At 45.3% G+C, this 23,256-nt stretch overlaps 1 protein-coding gene and 1 long non-coding RNA gene across 2 annotated transcripts in view; one reads left to right on the plus strand and one right to left on the minus strand.

Moving 5' to 3' along the window:
• LOC139272560 (guanylate-binding protein 1-like) overlaps positions 1-21,069 on the minus strand; it is a 216,359-nt gene extending 195,290 nt beyond the window's left edge. The window contains exons 1-2 of the mRNA XM_070888615.1: positions 20,803-21,069; positions 3,493-3,679 (exon numbers count right to left, since the gene is read on the minus strand). Coding sequence (XP_070744716.1) covers positions 3,493-3,667 — 175 coding nt within the window. The 5' untranslated portion in view covers positions 3,668-3,679; positions 20,803-21,069. The remainder of the gene's footprint in view (positions 1-3,492; positions 3,680-20,802) is intronic.
• LOC139272558 (uncharacterized) lies at positions 15,550-20,196 on the plus strand. Its single transcript, XR_011594884.1, has 2 exons — positions 15,550-16,130; positions 18,886-20,196. It is a non-coding gene; the product is annotated as an uncharacterized lncRNA (long non-coding RNA).
• Positions 21,070-23,256: the final 2,187 nt, after the last annotated feature.

The raw sequence follows: 23,256 nt of genomic DNA on the forward strand, positions 1-23,256 counted from the left end.
GTCCTGTTCCTTTTCAAATATTTATCCAATTCTCTTCTGAAAGTTACCATTAAATCTGCTTCCACCATTCTTTCAGGCGGTGCATTCCAGATTGTAATAAATCACTGAATAAATTTTGTTTTATATCAATGGAGAAAAGATGGAAAACACATCACCGAATTATAGAATGACACAGCACAGAAGGAGGCCAGTAATTCCATTGTACCTGTGTTGGCTCTTTGGTAGAGCTATCCAATTAGTCCCACTCCCCTGCTCTTTCCCCATAGCCCTGTAATTAATTTCCCGTCAAGTATTTATCCGATTCTCTTTTGAATGTTACTATTGAATCTGCTCCCACCGCCTTTTCAGGCAGTGAGTTCTGGATCATAGCAACTCGCTGTGCAAAAGAAATGTTTCCTCCTGTGGCGTCCGGTTCTTTGGCTAATCATCTTAAATCTCAGAACTCTAGTTACCGATCCTTCTGTCATTGGAAGTAGTTTCTCATTATTTACTCTATCAAAACTATTTATGAATTTGAACACCTCTTTAAAGTCTGCTCTCATCCTCTCTGCTCTGCAAGTATTTTTTTTAAATGTGGTGAGGGTTCCTGCCTCTACCAACCTTTCAGGCAGTGAGTTCCAGACCCCCACCACCCTCTGGGGGAAGAAATGTTCCCTCATATCTCCTCTAAACCGCCCCCCAATTACCTGTACTTTAAATCTATGCCCCCTGGTTGTTGACCCCTCCACCAAGGGAAATAGGTCCTTCCTATCCATTCTATCCAGGCCCCTCATAATTTTATACACCTCAATCAGATCTCCCCTCAGCCTCCTCTGTTCCAAAGAAAACAGACCAAGCATCTCCAATCTTTCCTCATAGCCGAAATTCTCCAGTCCAGGCAACATTCTTGTAAATCTCCTCTGCGCCCTTTCCAGTGCAATCACATCTTTCCTGTAATGTGGTGACCAGAATTGCACAGTACTCCAGCTGCAGCCTAACCAGTGTTTTATAAGCATAACATCCTTACTCTTGTATTCCATGCCTCGACTAATAAAGGCAAGTAATCCATATGCTTTCTTAACCACCTTATCTACCTAGCCTGCTACTTTCAGGGATCTGTGGACCTGCATTCCAAGGTCCCTTTGTTCCTCTACACTTTTCAGTGTCATACCATTTAAAGTGTATTCCCTTGCCTTGTTAGACCTCCCCAGTTAGACCTCCTCACACTCATTCGGATTGAATTTCATTTGACACTGTTCTGCCCACCTGACCAGGACATTAATATCTTCCTCCAGTCCACAGCTTTCTTCTTCATTATCAACCACACAGCCTATTTCAGTGTCATCTGCAAACTTCTTAATCATACCCCCAACATTCAAGTTCAAGTCATTGATATATACCACAAAAAGCAAGGGACCCGACTGGATACAGCCTTCTCGTCATAAAAGCACCCATCAACCATTACCCTTTGCTTCCTGCCTCTGAGCCAATTTTGGATCCAACTTGCCACTTTGCCCTGGATCCCATGGGCTTTTACTTTCATGACCAGTCTGCCATGTGGGACCTTATCAAAGGCATTACTAAAATCCAAATACACGACATCATATGCACTGCCCTCATCAACTCTCCTGGTTACCTCGTCAAAACATTCAATGAAATTAGTCAGACATGACCTTCCCTTAACAAATCCATGCTGAAAGTCCTGGATTAATCCATGTCTTTCCAAATTAAGATTTATTCTGTCCCTCAGGATTTTTCCACTAATTTTCCCACCACCGAGGTTAGGCTGACTGGCCTGTAATTACTCAGTCTATCCCTTTCTCCCTTTTTAAATAAAGATACAACATGAGCAGTCCTCCAGTCCTCTGGCACCACACCTGTACCAAGAGACGACTAAAAAATGATGGTTAGAACCTCTTCTATTTCCTCTTTTGCTTCACTTAAAAGCCTGGGATACATTTCATCTGGACCGGGGGATTTATCCACTTTCAAAGCTGCTAAGCCCCTTAATACTTCCTCTCTCACTAGTTTATCTCATCTAATATTTCACACACCTCCTCCATCATTGTAAAGTCTGCATCACCCCTCTCTTTTGTGAAAACAGATGCGAAGTATTCATTAAGCATCATACCCACGTCTTCTGCCTCCACACACAGATTTCCTTTATGGTCTCTAAGAGGCCCCACTCTTTCTCGAGTTACCCTCTTGCTCTTGATGTTATTTATAAAACATATTTGTGTTTTCCCTGATTTTACTTGCCAACATTCTTTCAGGTTCTCTCTTTGCTTTCCTGATATCTTTTTAAAATAGTTGGATGTGTACTAACAGTGCCGTAACCTACAGGGCTACGGACCAAGAGCTGGAAAGTGGGATGAGACTGGATAGCTCGTGGTTGGCCGGCATGGACATGATGGCCTGAAATGGCCTCCTTCCATGCTGTAAATATCTATGATTCTATGAAGGAAAACAATCCCAGTTTCTCCAGTCTCTCCACATAACTGAGTTCCCTCATCCCTGGTACCATTCTAGTAAATCTCTTCCACACCTTCTGCAAGGCCTTGGCATCCTTCCTACAGTTTGGTGCACAAATTGAACACAATACTCCACCTGAGGCCTAACAAGTATTTTATAAAGGTTTAGCATAACTTCCTTGCTTTTGTACACTATTCCGCTATTAATAAGACCCAGGATCCCATATGTTTTTTTTAACAGCCTACTCTACTTGTCCTGCCACCATCTAAGATGTGTGTGTATGCGCTCCATCCCTGGTCATCGTGATATGGCACGGACAATCTGCAATAAGCAGGTTATTTTTACTGTGAGCCCAGAACTAGAAGATGCCATTGTATGAGTAGAAAGGCTCGGTCGAATGAGATCATTTCTCACAAGACAGTGGATAAGCAAACGAGCTAAATATATGTTGGTGAACTTGCACAGAGAGGTGAATTAATGTCTAGTTCGGAAAAGGATGGAAGCTCACAAGGTCAAGGTATAATTGACCAAGGCCCTGAAATTCTGATACCCACGACCTACAGCAGGAAGTGCAATGGGGCAAAATTGGGTTGTCAACTCTGGCTGGATGTACTCCTGGAGGTTCCTTCACGTGGCTGCCTCCCTCCAACTGCCCCGTCCCATGCTCCTCTCATTGGTCGCCCAACATTTCCATTGTCACGGCGCATTGCTTTCCCACACCAATTGGAAAGCAAACAGACTCTTCATTACCCGATTGGATGATTCTTAACTCAGCCAAAAGCCCTTCCTTTCCCAACGCCAAAATATTATAATCAATAAACAAAAGTGTTGACTGGGAAAAAAATTGTTATTGTCCCCATGATTTTTTTCCGGGAGTGTCCAAGAGACCAATCTTCAATTCCTGGAGATGCCAGGATAATCGTGGAGGGTTAGCAAGTCACCCTAGGTGAGACTTGCATGTGCCCATTGGGTTAGAGGCTGACCAGACCAGTGTATTAACACTAACCATAGTCACTGGACTGTTGAGAATGTCTCACTTACCAGCTGATTTCCCAGCGAGCCTGTTCATCAGGTAAGATTTCCCAGTGCGGTATTTGCCGGCTATGGAAACTACAGCAACTGGTTTCCTCAGAGAGGCTAAAATGTTCAGAGCATCTTGATTGACAATAAGTGAGCCGTCACTGGTGTTGTCAACCAGGCAAACTGGGGCATCCATCTTAGTGAAGAGCTGAAATCAGATTGCATAAAACAAATTAAACCATGCCACAGTGCAACATGATTGCAGTTGATAAAGATTTAGCAGGGCCTGCTGCACCATTCAATAAGATTATGGCTGATCTGATCTTGGCGTCAGCTCCACTTTTCTGCCCGCTCCCCGTAACCCTTGACTCCCCTATAGTTCAAGAATCTGTCTGTCTCAGCCTTCAATGACTCAGCCTCCACGGCTCTCTGGGGGAGAGAATTTCAGAGATTAACAAACATCTGTGAGAAGAAATTCCTCCTCATAGAAACACAGAAACATAGAAAATAGGTGCAGGAGTAGGCCATTCGGCCTTTCTAGCCTGCACTGCCATTCAATGAGTTCATGGCTGAACATGCAACTTCAGTACCCCCTTCCTGCTTTCTCGCCACACCCCTTGATTCCCCTAGTAGTAAGGACTTCATCTAACACCCTTTTGAATATATTTAGTGAATTGGCCTCAACTACTTTCTGTGGTAGAGAATTCTGATTCCCCTAGTAGTAAGGACTTCATCTAACACCCTTTTGAATATATTTAGTGAATTGGCCTCAACTACTTTCTGTGGTAGAGAATTCCACAGGTTCACCACTCTCTGGGTGAAGAAGTTTCTCCTCATCTCGGTCCTAAATGGCTTACCCTTTATCCTTAGACTGTGACCCCTGGTTCTGGACTTCCCCAACATTGGGAACATTCTTCCTGCATCCAACCTGTCTAACCCCGTCAGAATTTTAAACGTTTCTATGAGGTCCCCTCTCATTCTTCTGAACTCCAGTGAATACAAGCCCAGTTGATCCAGTCTTTCTTGATAGGTCAGTCCCACCATCCCGGGAATCAGTCTGGTGAACCTTCGCTGCACTCCCTCAATAGCAAGAATGTCCTTCCTCAAGTTAGGAGACCAAAACTGTACACAATACTCCAGGTGTGGCCTCACCACAGCCCTGTACAACTGTAGCAACACCTCCCTGCCCCTGTACTCAAATCCCCTCGCTATGAAGGCCAACATGCCATTTGCTTTCTTAACCGCCTGCTGTACCTGCATGCCAACCTTCAATGACTGATGTACCATGACACTCAGGTCTCGTTGCACCTCCCCTTTTCCTAATCTGTCACCATTCAGATAATAGTCTGTCTCTCTGTTTTTACCAACAAAGTGGATAACCTCACATTTATCCACATTATACTTCATCTGCCATGCATTTGCCCACTCACCTAACCTATCCAAGTCACTCTGCAGCCTCATAGCATCCTCCTCGCAGCTCACACTGCCACCCAACTTAGTGTCATCCGCAAATTTAGAGATGCTACATTTAATCCCCTCGTCTAAATCATTAATGTACAGTGTAAACAGCTGAGGCCCCAGCACAGAACCTTGCCGTACCCCACTAGTCACTGCCTGCCATTCTGAAAAGTACCCATTTACTCCTACTCTTTGCTTCCTGTCTGACAACCATTTCTCAATCCATGTCAGCACACTACCCCCAATCCCATGTGCTTTAACTTTGTACATTAATCTCTTGTGTGGGACCTTATCGAAAGCCTTCTGAAAGTCCAAATATACCACATCAACTGGTTCTCCCTTGTCCACTGGAAACATCCTCAAAAAATTCCAGAAGATTTGTCAAGCATGATTTCCCTTTCACAAATTCATGCTGACTTGGACCTATCATGTCACATCTTTCCAAATGCGCTGCTATGACATCCTTAATAATTGATTCCATCATTTTACCCACTACTGAGGTCAGGCTGACCGGTCTATAATTCACTGTTTTCTCTCTCCCTCCTTTTTTAAAAAGTGGGGTTACATTGGCTACCCTCCACTCGATAGGAACTGATCCAGAGTCAATGGAATGTTGGAAAATGACTGTCAATGCATCTGCTATTTCCAAGGCCACCTCCTTAAGTACTCTGGGATGCAGTCCATCAGGCCCTGGGGATTTATCGGCCTTCAATCTCATCAATTTCCCCAACACAATTTCCCGACTAATAAGGATTTCCTCAGTTCCTCCTCCTTACTAGACCCTCTGACCCCTTTTATATCCGGAAGGTTGTTTGTGTCCTCCTTAGTGGAGACCGAACTAAAGTACTTGTTCAATTGGTCTGCCATTTCTTTGTTCCCAGTTATGACTTCCCCTGATTCTGACTGCAGGGGACCTACGTTTGTCTTTACTAACCTTTTTCTCTTTACATATCTATAGAAACTTTTGCAATCCGTCTTAATGTTCCCTGCAAGCTTCTTCTCGTACGCCATCTCCATCCTCATCTCCATCTTAAATGGGCGACCCCTTATTCTGAAACTATGCCCCCCTAGTTCTAGATTCCCCCATGAGAGGAAATATCCTCTCAGCATTTACGCTGTCAAGCCGCCTCAGAATCTAACATGTTTAAATAAAATCACCTCTCATTCTTCTAAACTCCAATGAGTACAGGCCCGACCTGCTCAACCTTTCCTCATAAGACAATCCCTTCATCCCAGGAATCAACCTAGTGAACCTTGCCAATGAAAGTATATCTATCCTGTGCAGGATAGCACAGATGAATACGTGGCTTGAGCAGTGGTGCAGCAGGGAGGGATTCAAATTCCTGGGGCATTGGGACCGGTTCTGGGGGAGGTGGGACCAGTACAAACCGGACGGTCTGCACCTCGGCAGGACCGGAACCAATGTCCTAGGGGGAGTGTTTGCTAGTGCTGTTGGGGAGGATTTAAACTAATATGGCAGGGGGATGGGAACCAATGCAGGGAGACAGAGGGAAACAAAAAGGAGGCAAAAGCAAAAGACAGAAAGGAGATGAGTAAAAGTGGAGGGCAGAGAAACCCAAGGCAAAGAACAAAAAGGGCCACTGTACAGCAAAATTCTAAAAGGACAAAGGGTGTTAATAAAACAAGCCTGAAGGCTTTGTGTCTTAATGCAAGGAGTATCCGCAATAAGGTGGATGAATTAATTGTGCAAATAGATGTTAACAAATATGATGTGATTGGGATTACGGAGACGTGGCTCCAGGATGATCAGGGCTGGGAACTCAACATTCAGGGGTATTCAACATTCAGGAAGGATAGAATAAAAGGAAAAGGAGGTGGGGTAGCATTGCTGGTTAAAGAGGAGATTAATGCAATAGTTAGGAAAGACAGTAGATTGGATGATGTGGAATCTATATGGGTAGAGCTGCAGAACACCAAAGGGCAAAAAACGTTAGTAGGAGTTGTGTACAGACCTCCAAACAGTAATAGGGATGTTGGGGAGGGCATCAAACAGGAAATTAGGGGTGCATGCAATAAAGGTGTAGCAGTTATAATGGGTGACTTTAATATGCACATAGATTGGGCTAGCCAAACTGGAAGCAATACGGTGGAGGAGGATTTCCTGGAGTGCATAAGGGATGGTTTTCTAGACCAATATGTTGAGGAACCAACTAGGGGGGAGGCCATCTTAGACTGGGTGTTGTGTAATGAGAGAGGATTAATTAGCAATCTCATTGTGCGAGGCCCCTTGGGGAAGAGTGACCATAATATGCTGGAATTCTGCATTAGGATGGAGAATGAAACAGTAATTTCAGAGACCATGGTCCAGAACTTAAAGAAGGGTAACTTTGAAGGTATGAGGCGTGAATTGGCTAGGATAGATTGGCGAATGATACTTAGGGGGTTGACTGTGGATGGGCAATGGCAGACATTTAGAGAACGCATGGATGAATTACAACAATTGTACATTCCTGTCTGGCGTAAAAATAAAAAAGGGAAGGTGGCTCAACCGTGGCTATCTAGGGAAATCAGGGATAGTATTAAAGCCAAGGAAGTGGCATACAAATTGGCCAGAAATAGCAGCGAACCTGGGGACTGGGAGAAATTTAGAACTCAGCAGAGGAGGACAAAGGGTTTGATTAGGGCAGGGAAAATGGAGTACGAGAAGAAGATTGCAGGGAACATTAAGGCGGATTGCAAAAGTTTCTATCGGTATGTAAAGAGAAAAAGGTTGGTGAAGACAAACGTAGGTCCCCTGCAGTCAGAATCAGGGGAAGTCATAACGGGGAACAAAGAAATGGCAGACCAATTGAACAAGTACTTTGGTTCGGTATTCACTAAGGAGGATACAAACAACCTTCCGGATATAAAAGGGGTCAGAGGGTCTAGTAAGGAGGGGGAACTGAGGGAAATCTTTATTAATCGGGAAATTGTGTTGGGGAAATTGATGGGATTGAAGGCCGATAAATCCCCAGGGCCTGATGGACTGCATCCTAGAGTACTTAAGGAGGTGGCCTTGGAAATAGCAGATGCATTGACAGTCATTTTCTTGAGGAAGGACATTCTTGCTATTGAGGGAGTGCAGCGAAGGTTCACCAGACTGATTCCCGGGATGGCGGGACTGACCTATCAAGAAAGATTGGATCAAAACTGGGCTTGTATTCACTGGAGTTCAGAAGAATGAGAGGGGACCTCATAGAAACGTTTAAAATTCTGACGGGTTTAGACAGGTTAGATGCAGAAAGAATGTTCCCAATGTTGGGGAAGTCCAGAACCAGGGGTCACAGTCTAAGGATAAGGGGTAAGCCATTTAGGACCGAGATGAGGAGAAACTTCTTCACCCAGAGAGTGGTGAACCTGTGGAATTCTCTGCCACAGAAAGTAGTTGAGGCCAATTCACTAAATATATTCAAAAGGGAGTTAGATGAAGTCCTTACTACTCGGGGGATCAAGGGTTATGGCGAGAAAGCAGGAAGGGGGTACTGAAGTTTCATGTTCAGCCATGAACTCATTGAATGGCGGTGCAGGCTAGAAGGGCTGAATGGCCTGCTCCTGCACCTATTTTCTATGTTTCTGTGTTTCTATGTTTCTATAAGGTGACCAAAACTGTAAGCAGTACTTTAGGTGTGATTTGACCAACGCCCTGTACAGTTGTAGCAAGATTTCCCTACTTTTATACTCCATCCCCCTTGCAATAAAGGCCAACATTCCATTTGCCTTCCTAATAACTTGATGTACCTGGTGCTAACTATTTGAGTTTCATGTACGAGGACACCCAGATCTTTCTGTACCACAGCATGGCGTGGAGCTTCTTTAATGTTGTGGTGCTGCACTCATCCTGGCAGTAGAGTATTGCATCAGGCTCCTGACTTGTGTCTTGTAGGTGGTCGAAAGGCTTTGGGGAGTCAGGGGGTGAAACACTCACCGCAGAATACCCAGCTTCTGACCTGCATTTATGGCCACAGTATTTATGTGGCTGGTCCAGTGACCCCCCCCCCCAGGATGTTAATGGTGGGGGATTCGGCGATGGTAATGCCATTGAATGATAAGATGCGGAGGTTAGACTCTCACTTTTTGGACATAGTCATTGCTTGGCACTTGTATGGGTTGAATGTTACTTGCCACTTTGTAGCCCAAGCCTGAATGTCATCCAGGTCTTGCTGCATGCAGACATGGACTGCTTCATTATCTGAGGAGTTGTGAATGGAACTAAACATTGTGTAATCATCAGTGAACATCCCCACTTTGACCTTATGATGGAGGGAAGGTCATGGTGAAACATAGAAACATAGAAGCAGCTGAAGATGGTTGGGCCTCGGACACTGCCCTGAGGAACTCCTGCAACAATGTCCTGGGGCTGTGTTGATTGGCCTCCAACAACCACAACCATCTTCCTTTGTGCTCGGTATGACTCCAGCCAGTGGAGAGTTTTCACCTGATTCCCATTGACTTCAATTTTACAAGGGCTTTTGATGCTGCACTTGATCAAATGCTGCCTTGGTGTCAAGGGCAGTCACTCTCACCTCAGCTCTGGAATTCAGCTCCTTTGGCCATGTTTGGATAAAGGATGTAATGAGGTCTGGAACCGAGTGGTCCTGCCGGAACCCAAACTGGGCATCAGTGCACAGGTTATTGCTGAGTAAGCTTGATAGCACTGTCAGTGACACCTTCCAACACTTTGCTGATGATTGAGAGTAGATGCGGTGATAATTGGCTGGCTTGAATTATCTTTTTTTTTTATAGAGGACAGGACATACCTGGGCAGTTTTCCACATTGTCGGGTAGATGCCCGTGTTGTAGCTGTACTGGATCAGCTTGGTTAGAGGCGCGGCTAGTTCTGGAGCACAAGTCTTCAGCACGACAGCTGGGATGCTGTCATGGCTCATAGCCTTTGCTGTATCCAGGGAGCTCAGCCACTTCTTGATATCTCATGGAGTGAATCGAATTGGCTGAAGACTGGTTTCTGTGATGGTGGGGACCTCAGGAGGAGGCTGATCTGGATCATCCACTCGGCACTTCTGGCTGAAGATGGTTGCAAACGCTTCAGCCTTGTCTTTTGCACTCACGTGCTGGGCCTCAGCACCAGTGAGGAAAGGGATGTTCATGGAATCTCGTCCTCCTGTTAATTTTTAAATTTCCACCACCATTTACGACTGGAAGTAGCAGGACTGCAGAGCTTCAATCTGATCCGTTGATTGTGGGATAGCTTAACTCTGTCTATAGCATCCTGTGTTTGCTGTTTAGCATGCTAGCAAGTAGCCATGCTCCACCTCACAGTCGACAAGCTCCCCGTTGGACTGCAACTAAACTACAGAACCAGTGGGAACCTGTTCAAACTTTGCCGTATCCTGGCCAGGTCCAAGACCACCCCAACCTCTATCGTGAAGCTACAGTATGTGGATGACTCCTGCGTCTGCACATATACAGAGGCTGAACTCCAGGACATAGTCGACGTTTTTACTGAGGCGTACGAAAGCATGGGCCTTACGCTAAACATCAGCAAGACAAAGGTCCTCCACCAGCCTGTCCTTACCGCACAGCACTGTCCCCCAGTCATCAAGATCCACGGCATGGCCCTGGACAACGTGGACCATTTCCCATATCTCGGGAGCCTCCTATCAACAAGAGCAGGCATTGACGACGAGATCCAACACTGCCTCCAGTGCAGCCTTCGGCTGCCTGAGGAAAAGAATGTTTGAAGACCAGGCCCTCAAAACTGCCACCAAGCTCATGGTCTACAGGGCTGTAGTAATACCGACCCTCCTGTATGGCTCAGAAACATGGACCATGTACAGTATACACCTCAAGTCGCTGAAGAAATGCCACCAATGATGTCTCTGCAAGATCCTACAAGTCCCCTGGGAGGACAGACGCAGCAACATTAGCGTCCTCGACCAAGCCAACATCCCCAGCATCGCAGCATTGACCACACTTGATCAGCTCCCCTGGGCAGGCCACATAGTTTGCATGCCAGACACGAGATTCCCAAAGCAAACGCTGTACTCGGAACTCCTTCATGGCAAACGAGCCAAAGGTGGGCAGTGAAAACGTTACGAGGACACCCTCAAAGCCTCCCTGATAAAGTGCAACATCCCCACTGACACCTGGGAGACCCTGGCCAAAGACTGCCCTAAGTGGAGGAAGCGCATCCGGGAGGGCGCTGAGCACCTCGAGTCTCGTCGCCGAGAGCGTGCAGAAATCATGCGCAGGCAGCGGAAAGAGTGTGCGGCAAACCAGTCACCCACCCCTTCCCTCAACGACTATTGGCCCCACCTGTGATCGAGACTGTGGTTCTCGTATTGGACTGTACAGCCACCTAAGAACTCATGTTAAGAGTGGAAGAAAGTCTTCCTCAATTCCGAGAGACTGCCTATGATGATGAGTCCTTCCCCAGTTTGGCATCTCATTTTTAGGTACGCCTGGTGCTGCTCCTGGCATGCTCTTCTGCACTCCTCATGGGGCCAGGGTTGATCCCCTGACTTGATAGTAATGATAGAATTGGGTATATGAGGTTGCAGATTGTGGGGAATACAATTTTGCTGCTGCTGATGGCCCTCAGCGCCTCATGGATGCCCAGTTTTGAGTTGCTACATCTGTTCTGCATCTATCGCATTTAGCTCGATGGTAGTGCCACACAACACGATGGAGGGTGTTTTCAGTGTGAAGACGGGACTTCATCTCCACAATGACTGTGCGATGGTCACTGCTACCAATGGTGCCATGGACTGATGCATCTGCGACAGGTAGATTGGTGAGGACGAGGTCAAGTCGGTATTTTCCTCGTGTTGATTCTCTCAGTCTAGCAGCTATGTCCTTCAGGACTTGGCCAGCTCAGTCAGTAGAAGTGCTACCAAGCCACTCTTGGCGATGGACATTGAAGTCGCCCATCCAGAGTAGGTTCTGTGCCCTTGCTACCTTCAGTAGTTCTTCCAAGTGATGTTCAACATGGAGGAGTACTGATTCATCAGCTGAAGGAGGGCGGTCGGTTCTAAGGATAAGGGGTAAGCCATTTAGGACCGAGATGAGGAGGAATTTCTTCACCCAGAGAGTGGTGAACCTGTGGAATTCTCTACCACAGAAAGTTGTTGAGGCCAATTCACTAAATATATTCAAAAAGGAGTTAGATGAAGTCCTTACTACTCGGGAGATCAAGGGGTATGGTGAGAAAGCAGGAATGGGGTACTGAAGTTGCATGTTCAGCCATGAACTCATTGAATGGCGGTGCAGGCTAGAAGGGCCGAATGGCCTACTCCTGCACTTATTTTCTATGTAATCAGCGGGAGGTTTCCTAGCCAATGTTTGTCCTGAAGTTATGAGACTTTATGGGATCCGGAGACAATGTTGAGGACTCCCAGGGTCTCTCCCTCCCGACTGTATACCACTGTGCCCCCACCTCAGGTGGGTCTGACCTGCCAGTGGGACAGCACAGTCTGGGATGGTGATGGAGGAGTCGGGTACATTGGCTGACATTGTCTGTTCCTGTGCTGTAAAATTCTGTCTAATTCAATGTAGTACGCACACTGCACCCATCGAAGGAGCACCGAGTTCACCCATAATTTCTGCTGTCCTACCTTTTGTTTAATGGGGTGCAATCAAACAAGAGCCGACAGTCCCACCCCCCCACCCCAACACACAGGGTCATTTACAGAATGTTTCAGCAAAATGCCGGTCACTACCTGCTCTGGAGACATCGGCAGGTTCCAGGTTTGGTCACCAAGTAGGGTGAGTGTGGTTCAGGGCTGGTTAAAACATTACGTTCCCACATCAGAGCTCTTTCCTTGTACAGAGCAAGGGTGCCAAAGACAAATTTCTCTTTACCCATCTGGGAAGGGGGATGTGGGGAGAAAGTATTTGTACAAAAAGTTTCATGAGACTTCCAGTACGGTGGAGTTTCTGGTTCGCATGTGTTTCAATCAGCGGCACGACTGTGCTAAGGGTTAAGAGATAAGAACTGATCCATCACCTTAATAGGGATATAATATAGACCACCAAATAGTGGAAGGGAATTGGAGGAAGAAATATGTAGACAAATGTACGAGGTGAATAAAAAGAAAGACGGATTTATATAGCACCTTTCATAACCATCGTTATGTTGATTGAGGGATAAATATTGACCAGGACACCGGGGATAGCTCCCCTGTTCTTCTTCAAAATAGCGCCATGGGATCTTTTACATCCACTTGAGAGAACAGACGGGGCTTCACTTTAAAAGTGTCATTCAAAAGACAGTGCCGCGCTCACTCAGCACTGCACTGGAGTGTCAGCCTAGATTTATTTGTGCTCGATTCTCTGGAGTGGGAATTGAACCCACAACCTTCTGACTCAGACGCGAGAGTGCTATCCACTGAGACACAGCTGAGTAGCAGGCATTGAATAGCAATCATGGGAGATTTCAACTACCCTCAAATAAACTGGCAGGAAGAAGTGACTAAAGGGCAAAAAGGGAATCACATTTTACACTAAATGCAGGACTCCTGTCTCACTCAATGTGTAAGAAGTCCAACAAGATATGAATCATTGCTGGATCTTGTAATGGGAAAAGAAACAGAACAAAAAGAGAAGTAAGAATAGGAGAGCATCTTAGTAGTAGTGATTACAACATAGTAAGGCTCAAGATTAGGCTCGAGAATGATGTTAATAATCACTATTCCCTTTTCTGACGAATGTTTGTATGTGTGTAACAGTGCCTCTGCTATTTCTTCCCTAATTGCTTTTAATTTGCGCGGATTCATCCGAACAGGGGCTTAATCCTCTCTAAGTTTGATTAGTTTATCATTTATCTTCCCCTTTTCTATCTTAAATGTCTTTATATCTTTTTTGATCTCTCTTTCTAATGTCATGTCCACCTTGTTAATCTCCCTGGTAAATACTGAGGCAGAGTCATTATTTAATGGCCCGTGATGCAAAGGCTGGCCCTGAAGAGACATTCCCACAAAGATCTCGCCATTGCTGAGTTTGGAAGTTCGGCTTTTCCGATGTGCAATTGAGATCAGTGCAGTTTGAGGAATCCATCGATGCTGTGACATCAACAAGCTGCCTAAGCAGCCAATCACAATGCAGGATTCTCACAGCCACCAAACCAAGAAGTGAAAGAGCTCCTTTATTTCTACCTTTTAGAAAATGTTATAGAGAGCTAAACAAGGATTGTGGCTCTCGCATGGAGGAAAGGTAAACCTGAAATAAAGATCAACAATCTTCAAAAAAAATGTTTTTTAAAATTTCTTAAAATTTGTAATTTTTATTAAAATTTGTTACTCCACAAAATTAAAATTAGTTTTTCAGGGCCATAACTTTTGTTTAACAGTCAATACGCTGTTAAAACCCTAGTTATACCTAATCCGACAAGGCCGGTTGTGGGGACAGGGGGGTGCACAGCGCAGCCAGTGTCGGAGCAGTGAATGACTGACCGCAACTTTGGCATTTCCGCGTTAGGATACGCATGTGTTACATCCGGACATTGGGATCAGTGTCACAGGGTAATAACAGTGAATGCTGCTCGTTTGCTGTTAATACTCACTGCAAATTCTGGGCCAATATTTCTGCAAATTCTGAGCCAATATTTCTGCCAATTCCCTGTCATTACCTGTCATCCTCATCATAGGCAGTCCCTCGAAATCGAGGAAGACTTGCTTCCACTCTAAAAGTGAGTTTTAGGTGACTGAACAGTCCAGTACAGGAATTGCAGTCTCTGTCGCAGGTGGGACAGACAGTGGTTGAAGGAAAGGGTGGGTGGGACTGGTTTGCCGCACTCTCCTTCCGCTGCCTGCGCTTGGTTTCTGCACGCTCTCGGCGACGAGACGCGAGGTGCTCAGCGCCCTCCCGGATGCTCTTCCTCCACTTAGGGCGGTCTTTGGCCAGGGTCTCCCAGGTGTTGGTGGGGATGTTGCACTTTATCAGGGAGACTTTGAGGGTGTCCTTGTAACATTTCCTCTGCCCACCTGGGGTTTGCTTACCGTGTAGGAGTTCCGAATAGAGTGCTTGCTTTGTCAGTTTTGTGTCAGGCATGCGGACAATGTGAACATTACTTGTGAGTTTATTTTCAGCGCCCTAGTGGCGGTAGTGGCCATGTCCCTATCCTTATTTTTCTTTGTATTTTTATATGTCAGTCGAATACTTTACTATTTCTTTTTATATTCCTTAATAATTTAATTTCACAGTTCTACTTTGCTTTCCTAATTGATTTTTTGAGTTCTTTCCTAACCTTATCGCATTCCCTTTTGCTATCCTCACCTTTCTTGTCTCAGTACATAGTGTCTGCCTTTTGCTTTAATTTGAATTTTCCCCTTATTGCTTTATTCATCCATGATGTGTCATTATTGGCTAGTTTATTCTTGTCTCTTTGAGCTCATTATCCTTTATCTCAATCTATATGGATTCTGTTTCTATCTTACTGTTAGTTATTGTGGAAGAAAGAATCTATGAATCTATGGCTTATGGAAAAGGGAAGGGTTAAATTCTGTTTTTGCTATGCTTAAAGAAATAATAGGACTAGAAAAATAGCCACGCTTTTTTAGCCTTGAAACTTAGAGATGCAATTAAATGACCATCTGGTATTAAAAGGGAGTCTCCTTTTATTCTGCTTATCAGACTGTGAACAGGGAGAAACTATGCAAGGAAAGATAGAGTGTGTACCTCCCGAGAAGACCTTTGTACTCGCGGGACTAATGAATAAGATTCCTTTTATATTTCTGTATTCAATTTCTGTATAAAGATAGGGACAATTTGCCTGTACGGCAGAGTTTTTGCCTTGGTACGGTCCAAGCAAGCTCTCCAAGGTATCTTGTTAGCTTTAGTAATAAACTTCTCTCGAAGCAAATTCTGAAAGTCTCCGCCTGAGTTAATTTAAGCTAAATTTCCTCGACAGATTCTGGCGTAGTCCGGCAGGATCTCTAAAAAAAACGAGATCCAAAAGAACTAAATTTAACTTTTAAAGAGAAAAGAGGAATTTCCTCGAAAGATTCTGAACTAAATTTAATTTTTAAAGAGAAAAAAGGAATATTTCCTCGACAGATTCTAAAGAAAAGAGGAATTTTAAGGACCTTCCTAGCTGAAAGGGGGAAGGTGCCGAGGCCGTCCTAGCTGAAAGGAGGACGGGCCGCCGAGATCCCCGAGAGGGTGAGGCATAAGGTAGCTACCGCAAAGAAGCTAAAATAACAAGGTGGCAAAAGGAGACCCCGAGCTGAGCGGAAGAGAGAACACCGGTGAGCGCTTTGTAAATTATTGTATATTTTGTAGGATTGTCCTAACTCTCATTTCAGAAAAGATCGCGAGACGTTGCACCCGGTAGAATGGGAAACGGCTCTAGTCGAGCAGGGCGCTCGCGCCCAGTTCCTAGAAAAGGAAAGAAGGACGACCTCTCAACTGAAAGAATGAAAGTACATCCTAAGACCGAGAAAAGAATCCGTAAGGTAGTAAAGCAACGAGAGAAGGTAGGAGATCCCATTGTGCCGCCCGGCTCGCCGGCGGACACTGTAATTAAAGAAACAGCAGACAACAGATACGCGGTAACGTTTAGTAGCGATTTGTACGGTTGGTCTGATGGGGATTGGCCATATGGAGGAAGTTTTAAATTGTCCTTAATTGAGGAATGGAGACAGACCACCAAAGATGGGACGGGGGACCCCACTTGGGATAAAGATTATATGGAGAATTGTTTTAAAAAAATATATATCAGCCGCCCCTAATCCTGTTAAGAAGCCAGTAGCCTTTCACAACTGGCTTGAGCAAACCTGTACCATTTATAACCCCCTCCCCGGAGATGTGAAATTATTACTGCAGGCAGCATATGGGTCCTCTTGGCAAGGGGTAAAAGATGAACCTTTGGCAGTGCAAACCTTGTTAAATTGTATGTTGCCACAACAAGCAAGAACATACAAAATAAAGGTTTTGGACTGGCAAGGAAAAAGTTGGAAAGAGACAGTTACAGTACTGGCTAACATGGATAGAGAGGGACTATTTACCTATAAGGAAAATAAGGCTAAAACAGCAGGTCAGTAAATCAGCAAAAGGGACGAGGACAGGCACAGAATAATCAGCATAGGGATACCCCTGAGGCTTAGTGGTACAGGCGGCAGCCCTCCGCTTATCGGCAGACATAGAAGAAAACCCTCTGGCAGTAGTAAAAGTAGGAGACACTTATGTGAAGTTCCTGGTGGATACCGGTGCTACCATGTCTTGGACTATCCATGTACTGTCATTACAGCCCATGCTGTGTTATTACTTTTGAATTTAGCTGCCACACAACACTTTACAGCGTCTCGAAGAACAGGTTATGAAGTATTACTGCTGTCACGCCCTAACTACACCTTTCGACGTGCACCGGTAGTGAACCCAGCCACCTTTCTTCCTACTAAAGAAGTAGAGGATCCAGACCAGCATGATTGTCTGTTAACGGTGGAAGTAGCCACCTTACCAAGACCCGATTTGCTCACAGAGCCCATGGACAATCCTGATCTTATTCTCTATACGGATGGATCATCACATAGGCCGTCGGATGATTTGTTTTTGGCAGGCTATGCTATTGTAAATCCCCACGAAACTGTTGAAGCATTCGCCCTGCCTCCCGGAACCTCGGCTCAGGCTGCTGAATTGTTTGCCCTCACTAGAGCTTGTATAATAGCTAAAGATCATACTGCTAATATCTATACTGATTCTAGATATGCATTCGGTGTGGCCCATGATTTTGGACAACTGTGGAAATAACAGAGGCTTTATCACCTCTGGTGGAAAGCATATTAAGCACTCTCAAATGGTGCTTAATCTATTAGCCGCCATTCAGTTGCCAAGTAAGGTAGCCGTTATCAAATGTGCAGCTCACACAACCGGTGAGGTTGAAGTATCAGTAGGAAATAGGAGGGCTGAAGAAGCAGCCAAACAGGCCGCTTCGGCACAGGCAGACTGCCTTCAAGCAGTCTCAGTATCCCCTCCACAGGTACTTGACATCCAACAACTTAAAACAGCCCAACAACAAGTTACCATGCAGGAAGGAAGAACTTGGGAAAACCAGGGTTGTTTTCTAAAAAACGACATTTGGTATCACCCTGATGGGCGAACTGTTTGCCCTAGGTCTCTATTTTTGCCCCTGTCTCCCCTAGCACACGGTCAGGCTCACATGGGCAAAGGAGGGATGATACATGCTATTAATGCACAGTGGTATGCACCAGGAATAACAGTAGTAATTGAGAAAGTTGCTAGAACATGCCAAATTTGTCAACAAAATAACAGAGGTAAAACACCTGCTGGATATGATCATCTACCCCAACCAAGTATGCCCTTTGAAAATTTGCAAATTGACTTTGTCCACATGCCTCCAGTGTCAGGTCTTAAGTATCTATTAGACATAGTAGATATGTTCACAAGGTGGGTAGAAGCGTACGCCACTAGGAAAGACAATGCCCGAACAGTAGTAAAAATTCTATTTAAAGAAATAGTACCAAGATATGGGATACCTATGGGAATCAACAGTGACAGGGGAACCCACTTCACCGGAAAAATAGTGCAAAACCTTGCAGAAGCGTTAGGGTTCCAGTGGAAGTTACATATACCATATCAGCCATAGTCCTCGGGAATGGTAGAAAGAGTAAATGGGATAATAAAATCTACCCTTACCAAGGTATGTCAGGAGACTGGACTGAAGTGGCCAGAAGCCTTACCATTAGTATTGTATACAATGAGAAACCAGAAAAACCGAAACACTGATTTAACACCACATGAAGCCTTATTGGGAAGACCAATGCCTACTGGCGTAAAACCACCACTGGCAGATGAAAAAATAGCATTAATTTGGAATGATGAAAAATCAATAAAGTATGCTCAGGCCATGTGTGAAATAGCAAGAAGTCTGCATGAACAAATAAAGCAGACACAGGTGCCCCCGTTGGAAGGAAATATGCACCCTTTCAGACCTGGAGATCAAGTGTTAGTAAAAACATTAAATAAAGAATCCTTTTCTCCTAGGTGGAAAGGACCGTATCAGATAATTCTCACAACACGAACCGCGTTGAAGTTGGAAAAGCACCCAAACTGGGTGCATGCAACCCGCTGTAAATATTATTTCCCCGACGAATTACAGCCGAAGGAAAAGGCATTGAACCAGGACGTACTACGGTCGCCCGACTAAGAAAACAGCCATCTTCTCGCTGAAGAACTGTACCTGCTCTTGTATTAAAGGAGATTGGGTCGATGAGAAGAATATGACACATCACCAGAGGGGATGTGCTAGGTGGCCATTCGGAATGGTATGTCCCTATCGGACTGCCATACACGAACCATGCTCACTGCAGCACTCCATTGGAGTATGTAAATGGGAATTAAAGCTAACAAATGACACTGATATAACGGAAATAGGACAGAATGAGATGTGTGTGACAGGAAATAAACCTGTCTATCTGGATGGAATTTTGTATAATTCCCCATTAATAAATGCGTGAGAAGAGTCTACACCCTGTATGATCCTGAAGTAAAAAGAACTTATACCTTTGGGCAGTGGCAAAATGTAGAAAAATATCTGTCTATGCACAAGATTGAACCCTTACCCCCTGTAATTAATTTGACCAGACTGCACAATTTGATATGGAATGACAAGAACATTGAGGAAGCTCTGTCAAAGCAAGGCAGAGACATCCACCAATTTAGAGTCGAAATGAGTTACAAGAAGGGGCAGCTAGTGAGAATCGTAGACAAAGTCACCTCTTTGACAGTACACCACTGGTGGGATGTGTTTACCGGATGGTCCCCAAAAGCTACAGCAGTACTGAAGCTTGCTATACACCCCATAAACCCCCTTTTGCTCAAGAAGAGAATATAGGAAATTGTGTTGATCTAAAAAATAAAAAGATCAACAAGGAGGGAATTGTGGAAGAAAGAATCTATGAATCTATGACTTATGGAAAAGGGAAGGGTTAAATTCTGTTTTTGCTATGCTTAAAGAAATAATAGGACTAGAAAAATAGCCACGCTTTTTTAGCCTTGAAACTTAGAGATGCAATTAAATGACCATCTGGTATTAAAAGGGAGTCTCCTTTTATTCTGCTTATCAGACTGTGAACAGAGAGAAACTATGCAAGGAAAGATAGAGTGTGTACCTCCCGAGACGACCTTTGTACTCGCGGGACTAATGAATAAGCTTCCTTTTATATTTCTGTATTCAATTTCTGTATAAAGATAGGGACAATTTGCCTGTACGGCAGAGTTTTTGCCTTGGTACGGTCCAAGCAAGCTCTCCAAGATATCTTGTTAGCTTTAGTAATAAACTTCTCTCGAAGCAAATTCTGAAAGTCTCCGCCTGAGTTAATTTAAGCTAAATTTCCTCGACAGTTATGTAATGTTTGATACAACAAACAACACACAATGTGGTAGCTTCGCGTAGCGGTTATGTTACTGGGCTAGTAGTGCAGAGGCCTGGACTAATAATCTGTAGACATGAGTTCAAATCCCACCATGGCAACTGGGGGAATTTAAATTCAGTTAATTAAATAAGTTTGGGATTTAAAAAAAGCTAGCACCAGTAATGGTGACCATCAAATGACAGGATTGTTGTAAAATCCCAACTGGTTCACTAATGTCCTTTAGCAAAGGAAATCTGCTGTCCTTACCCGGTCTGGCCGATATATGACTCTGGACCCTCTGAACTGACCCTCTGAAAGGGCTTGGCAACACAGTAGTCAAGAAGACAGCTTACCGCCACCTTCTCGAGGGCAATTAGTGATGGGCAATAAATGCCGGCCTTGCCAGTAACGCCCACATCCAATGAATAAATAAAAAATTAGAGTTATCCAGATTGGTCGTGGCAGGGAAATAACTACTTACCTGTTAAATATAGTAAAGGATAACATAAGGTGAATTAGAGGAAAATCACGGGATAATTGTACTCACCAGAGGAGCCTTGAAATGGTGCTGCTGAACTTCTTTGCAGCTTCGGTCCTCACTGAAATATCTTCACTCTGCCTTTCGTACTGAGACCACTTTCTCTAAATATGGTTATGGGACAGTTCAGAAAACTCCCTGACTGCCGACACTGCAACCAACACTAACTGAAATTGGGTGGAATTACCCTCAGAGCAAAACTTAAGACTGGGTTTTTTATAAATAAGGCTCCTTCAGACAATGCTTCCCTCTTTTACTTTTGTTAACAGTGTTCAGAGACGAAAGTTTCAATGGCAACACATAGAGGACTCGTTGCAGCACCAATTTATTGCACTCACCAACGTGACGACTCAGCAGCTGAGTCATCCTGGAGCTGACACTACTTGAACGTTCTCCGTGGCTTTAAAGTTCCTGCTTTTCAGACATTACAAACTCCCCCAGAATTCATCTAGTATGGGGGCAAAAATTGGGTTCTGTAGCACCCGATGTTTACGCACCAAGCAGCCTCCTAATGCTCGAAAATGGCATCCGAGATGCATGTTTACACACTTACGATGGGCAGTGTGCTGGATGCTACCTTGCTGAAGGGGTTTGTACACACCTAACGACCACTGGCTGTCTACACTGTAGGCAGGTTATGATGTCAAAAAGTGTATAACGCTGATTTGATGCCATTGCATTGGTTGTAATCTACCAAAATTCCCTGGATTCTGGGGCGGTCCCAGCAGATTGGAAAACTGCAAATGCAACGCCCCTATTTAAAAAATGAGGCAGACAAAAAAACAGCTAACTATAGACCGGTTAGCCTAACATCTGTCTTTGGGAAAATGCTGGAGTCCATTCATCATCATCATCATCATAGGCAGTCCCTCAGAATCGAGGAAGACTTGCTTCCACTCCCGAAGTGAGTTCTTTGGTGGCTGAACAGTCCAATATGAGAGCCACAGACTCTGTCACAGGTGGGACAGATAGTTGTTGAGGGAAGGGGTGGGTGGAACTGGTTTGCCACACGCGCCTTCCGCTGCCTGCACTTGATTTCTGCATGCTCTCGGCGTTGAGACTCAAGGTGCTCAGCGCCCTCTCAGATATACTTCCTCCACTTAGGGCGGTCTTGGGCCAGGAACTCCGAGGTGTCAGTGGGGATGTCTTACTTTATCAGGGAAGCTTTGAGGGTGTCCTTGTAGCGTTTCTGCTGCCCACCTTTGGCTCGTTTGCCGTGAGGCAGCTCCGAGTAGAGCACTTGCTTTGGGAGTCTCGTGTCTGGCACGCGGACTATGTGGCCTGCCCAGTGGAGCTGATCGAGTGTGGTCAGTGCTTTAATGCTGGGGATGTTAGCCTGGATGAGGACACTGATGTTGGTGCGCCTGATCTTCCAGGGGATTTGTAGGATCTTGCGGAGACATCATTGGTGATATTTCTCCAGCAACTTGAGGTGTCTAGTGTACATGGTCTATGTCTCTGAGCCATACAGGAGGGCAGGTATTACTACAGCCCTGTAGACCATGAGCTTGGTGGCAGTTTTGAGGGCCTGGTCTTCAAACGCTCTTTTCCTCAAGCAACCGAAGGCTGCACTGGCGCAGTGGAGGCGGTGTTGGATCTTGTCGTCGATGCCTGCTCTTGTTGATAGGAGGCTCCTGAGATATGGGAAGTGGTCCATGGTGTCCAGGGCCATGCCGTGGATCTTGATGACTGGGGGACAGTGCTGTGCGGTGAGGATAGGCTGGTGGAGGACCTTTGTCTTATGGCCCATGCCTTCGTACGTCTCAGTAAAAATGTCGACTATGTCCTGGAGTTCAGCCTCTGTGTGTGCGCAAACGCATGCGTTGTCCGCGTACTGAAGCTCGACGACAGAGGTTGGGGTGGTCTTGGATCTAGCCTGGAGACGACGCAGGTTGAACAGGTTCCCACTGGTTCTGTAGTTTAGTTCCTCTCCAGCGGGGAGCTTGTTGACTGTGAGGTGGAGCATGGCGGTGAGAAAGATTGAGAAGAGGGTTGGGGCGATGACGCAGCCCTGTTTGACTGGGTCCAGACATGGATTGGATCTGTGATGGATCCGTTGGTAAGGATCACGGCTTGCATGTCGCCGTGGAGCAGGCAGAGGATGGTGATGAACTTTTGGGGGCATCCGAAACGGAGGAGGACGCTCCATAGACCCTCGCGGTTGACAGTGTCAAAGGCCTTTGTAAGGTCGAAGAAGGCCATGTATAAGGGCTGGCGCTGTTCCTGACAATTTTCCTGTAGCTGTCGCGCTGCAAAAATCATGTCCATTGTGCCCCATACTGTGACTCCGGGAGGAGCTCCTAGGCCACGGGAAGAAGACGGTTGAGGAGGACTCTAGCGACAACTTTCCCAGTGGCTGATAACAGGGAGATTCCTTTGTAGTTGCCGCAGTCAGACTTGTCCCCTTTTTTAAAGTTGGTCACGATTACTGCATCTCTGAAATCCCCCGGCATGCTCTCCTCC

This window comes from Pristiophorus japonicus, chromosome 9, assembly GCF_044704955.1.
Source record: "Pristiophorus japonicus isolate sPriJap1 chromosome 9, sPriJap1.hap1, whole genome shotgun sequence".
NCBI lineage: Eukaryota > Metazoa > Chordata > Chondrichthyes > Pristiophoridae > Pristiophorus > Pristiophorus japonicus.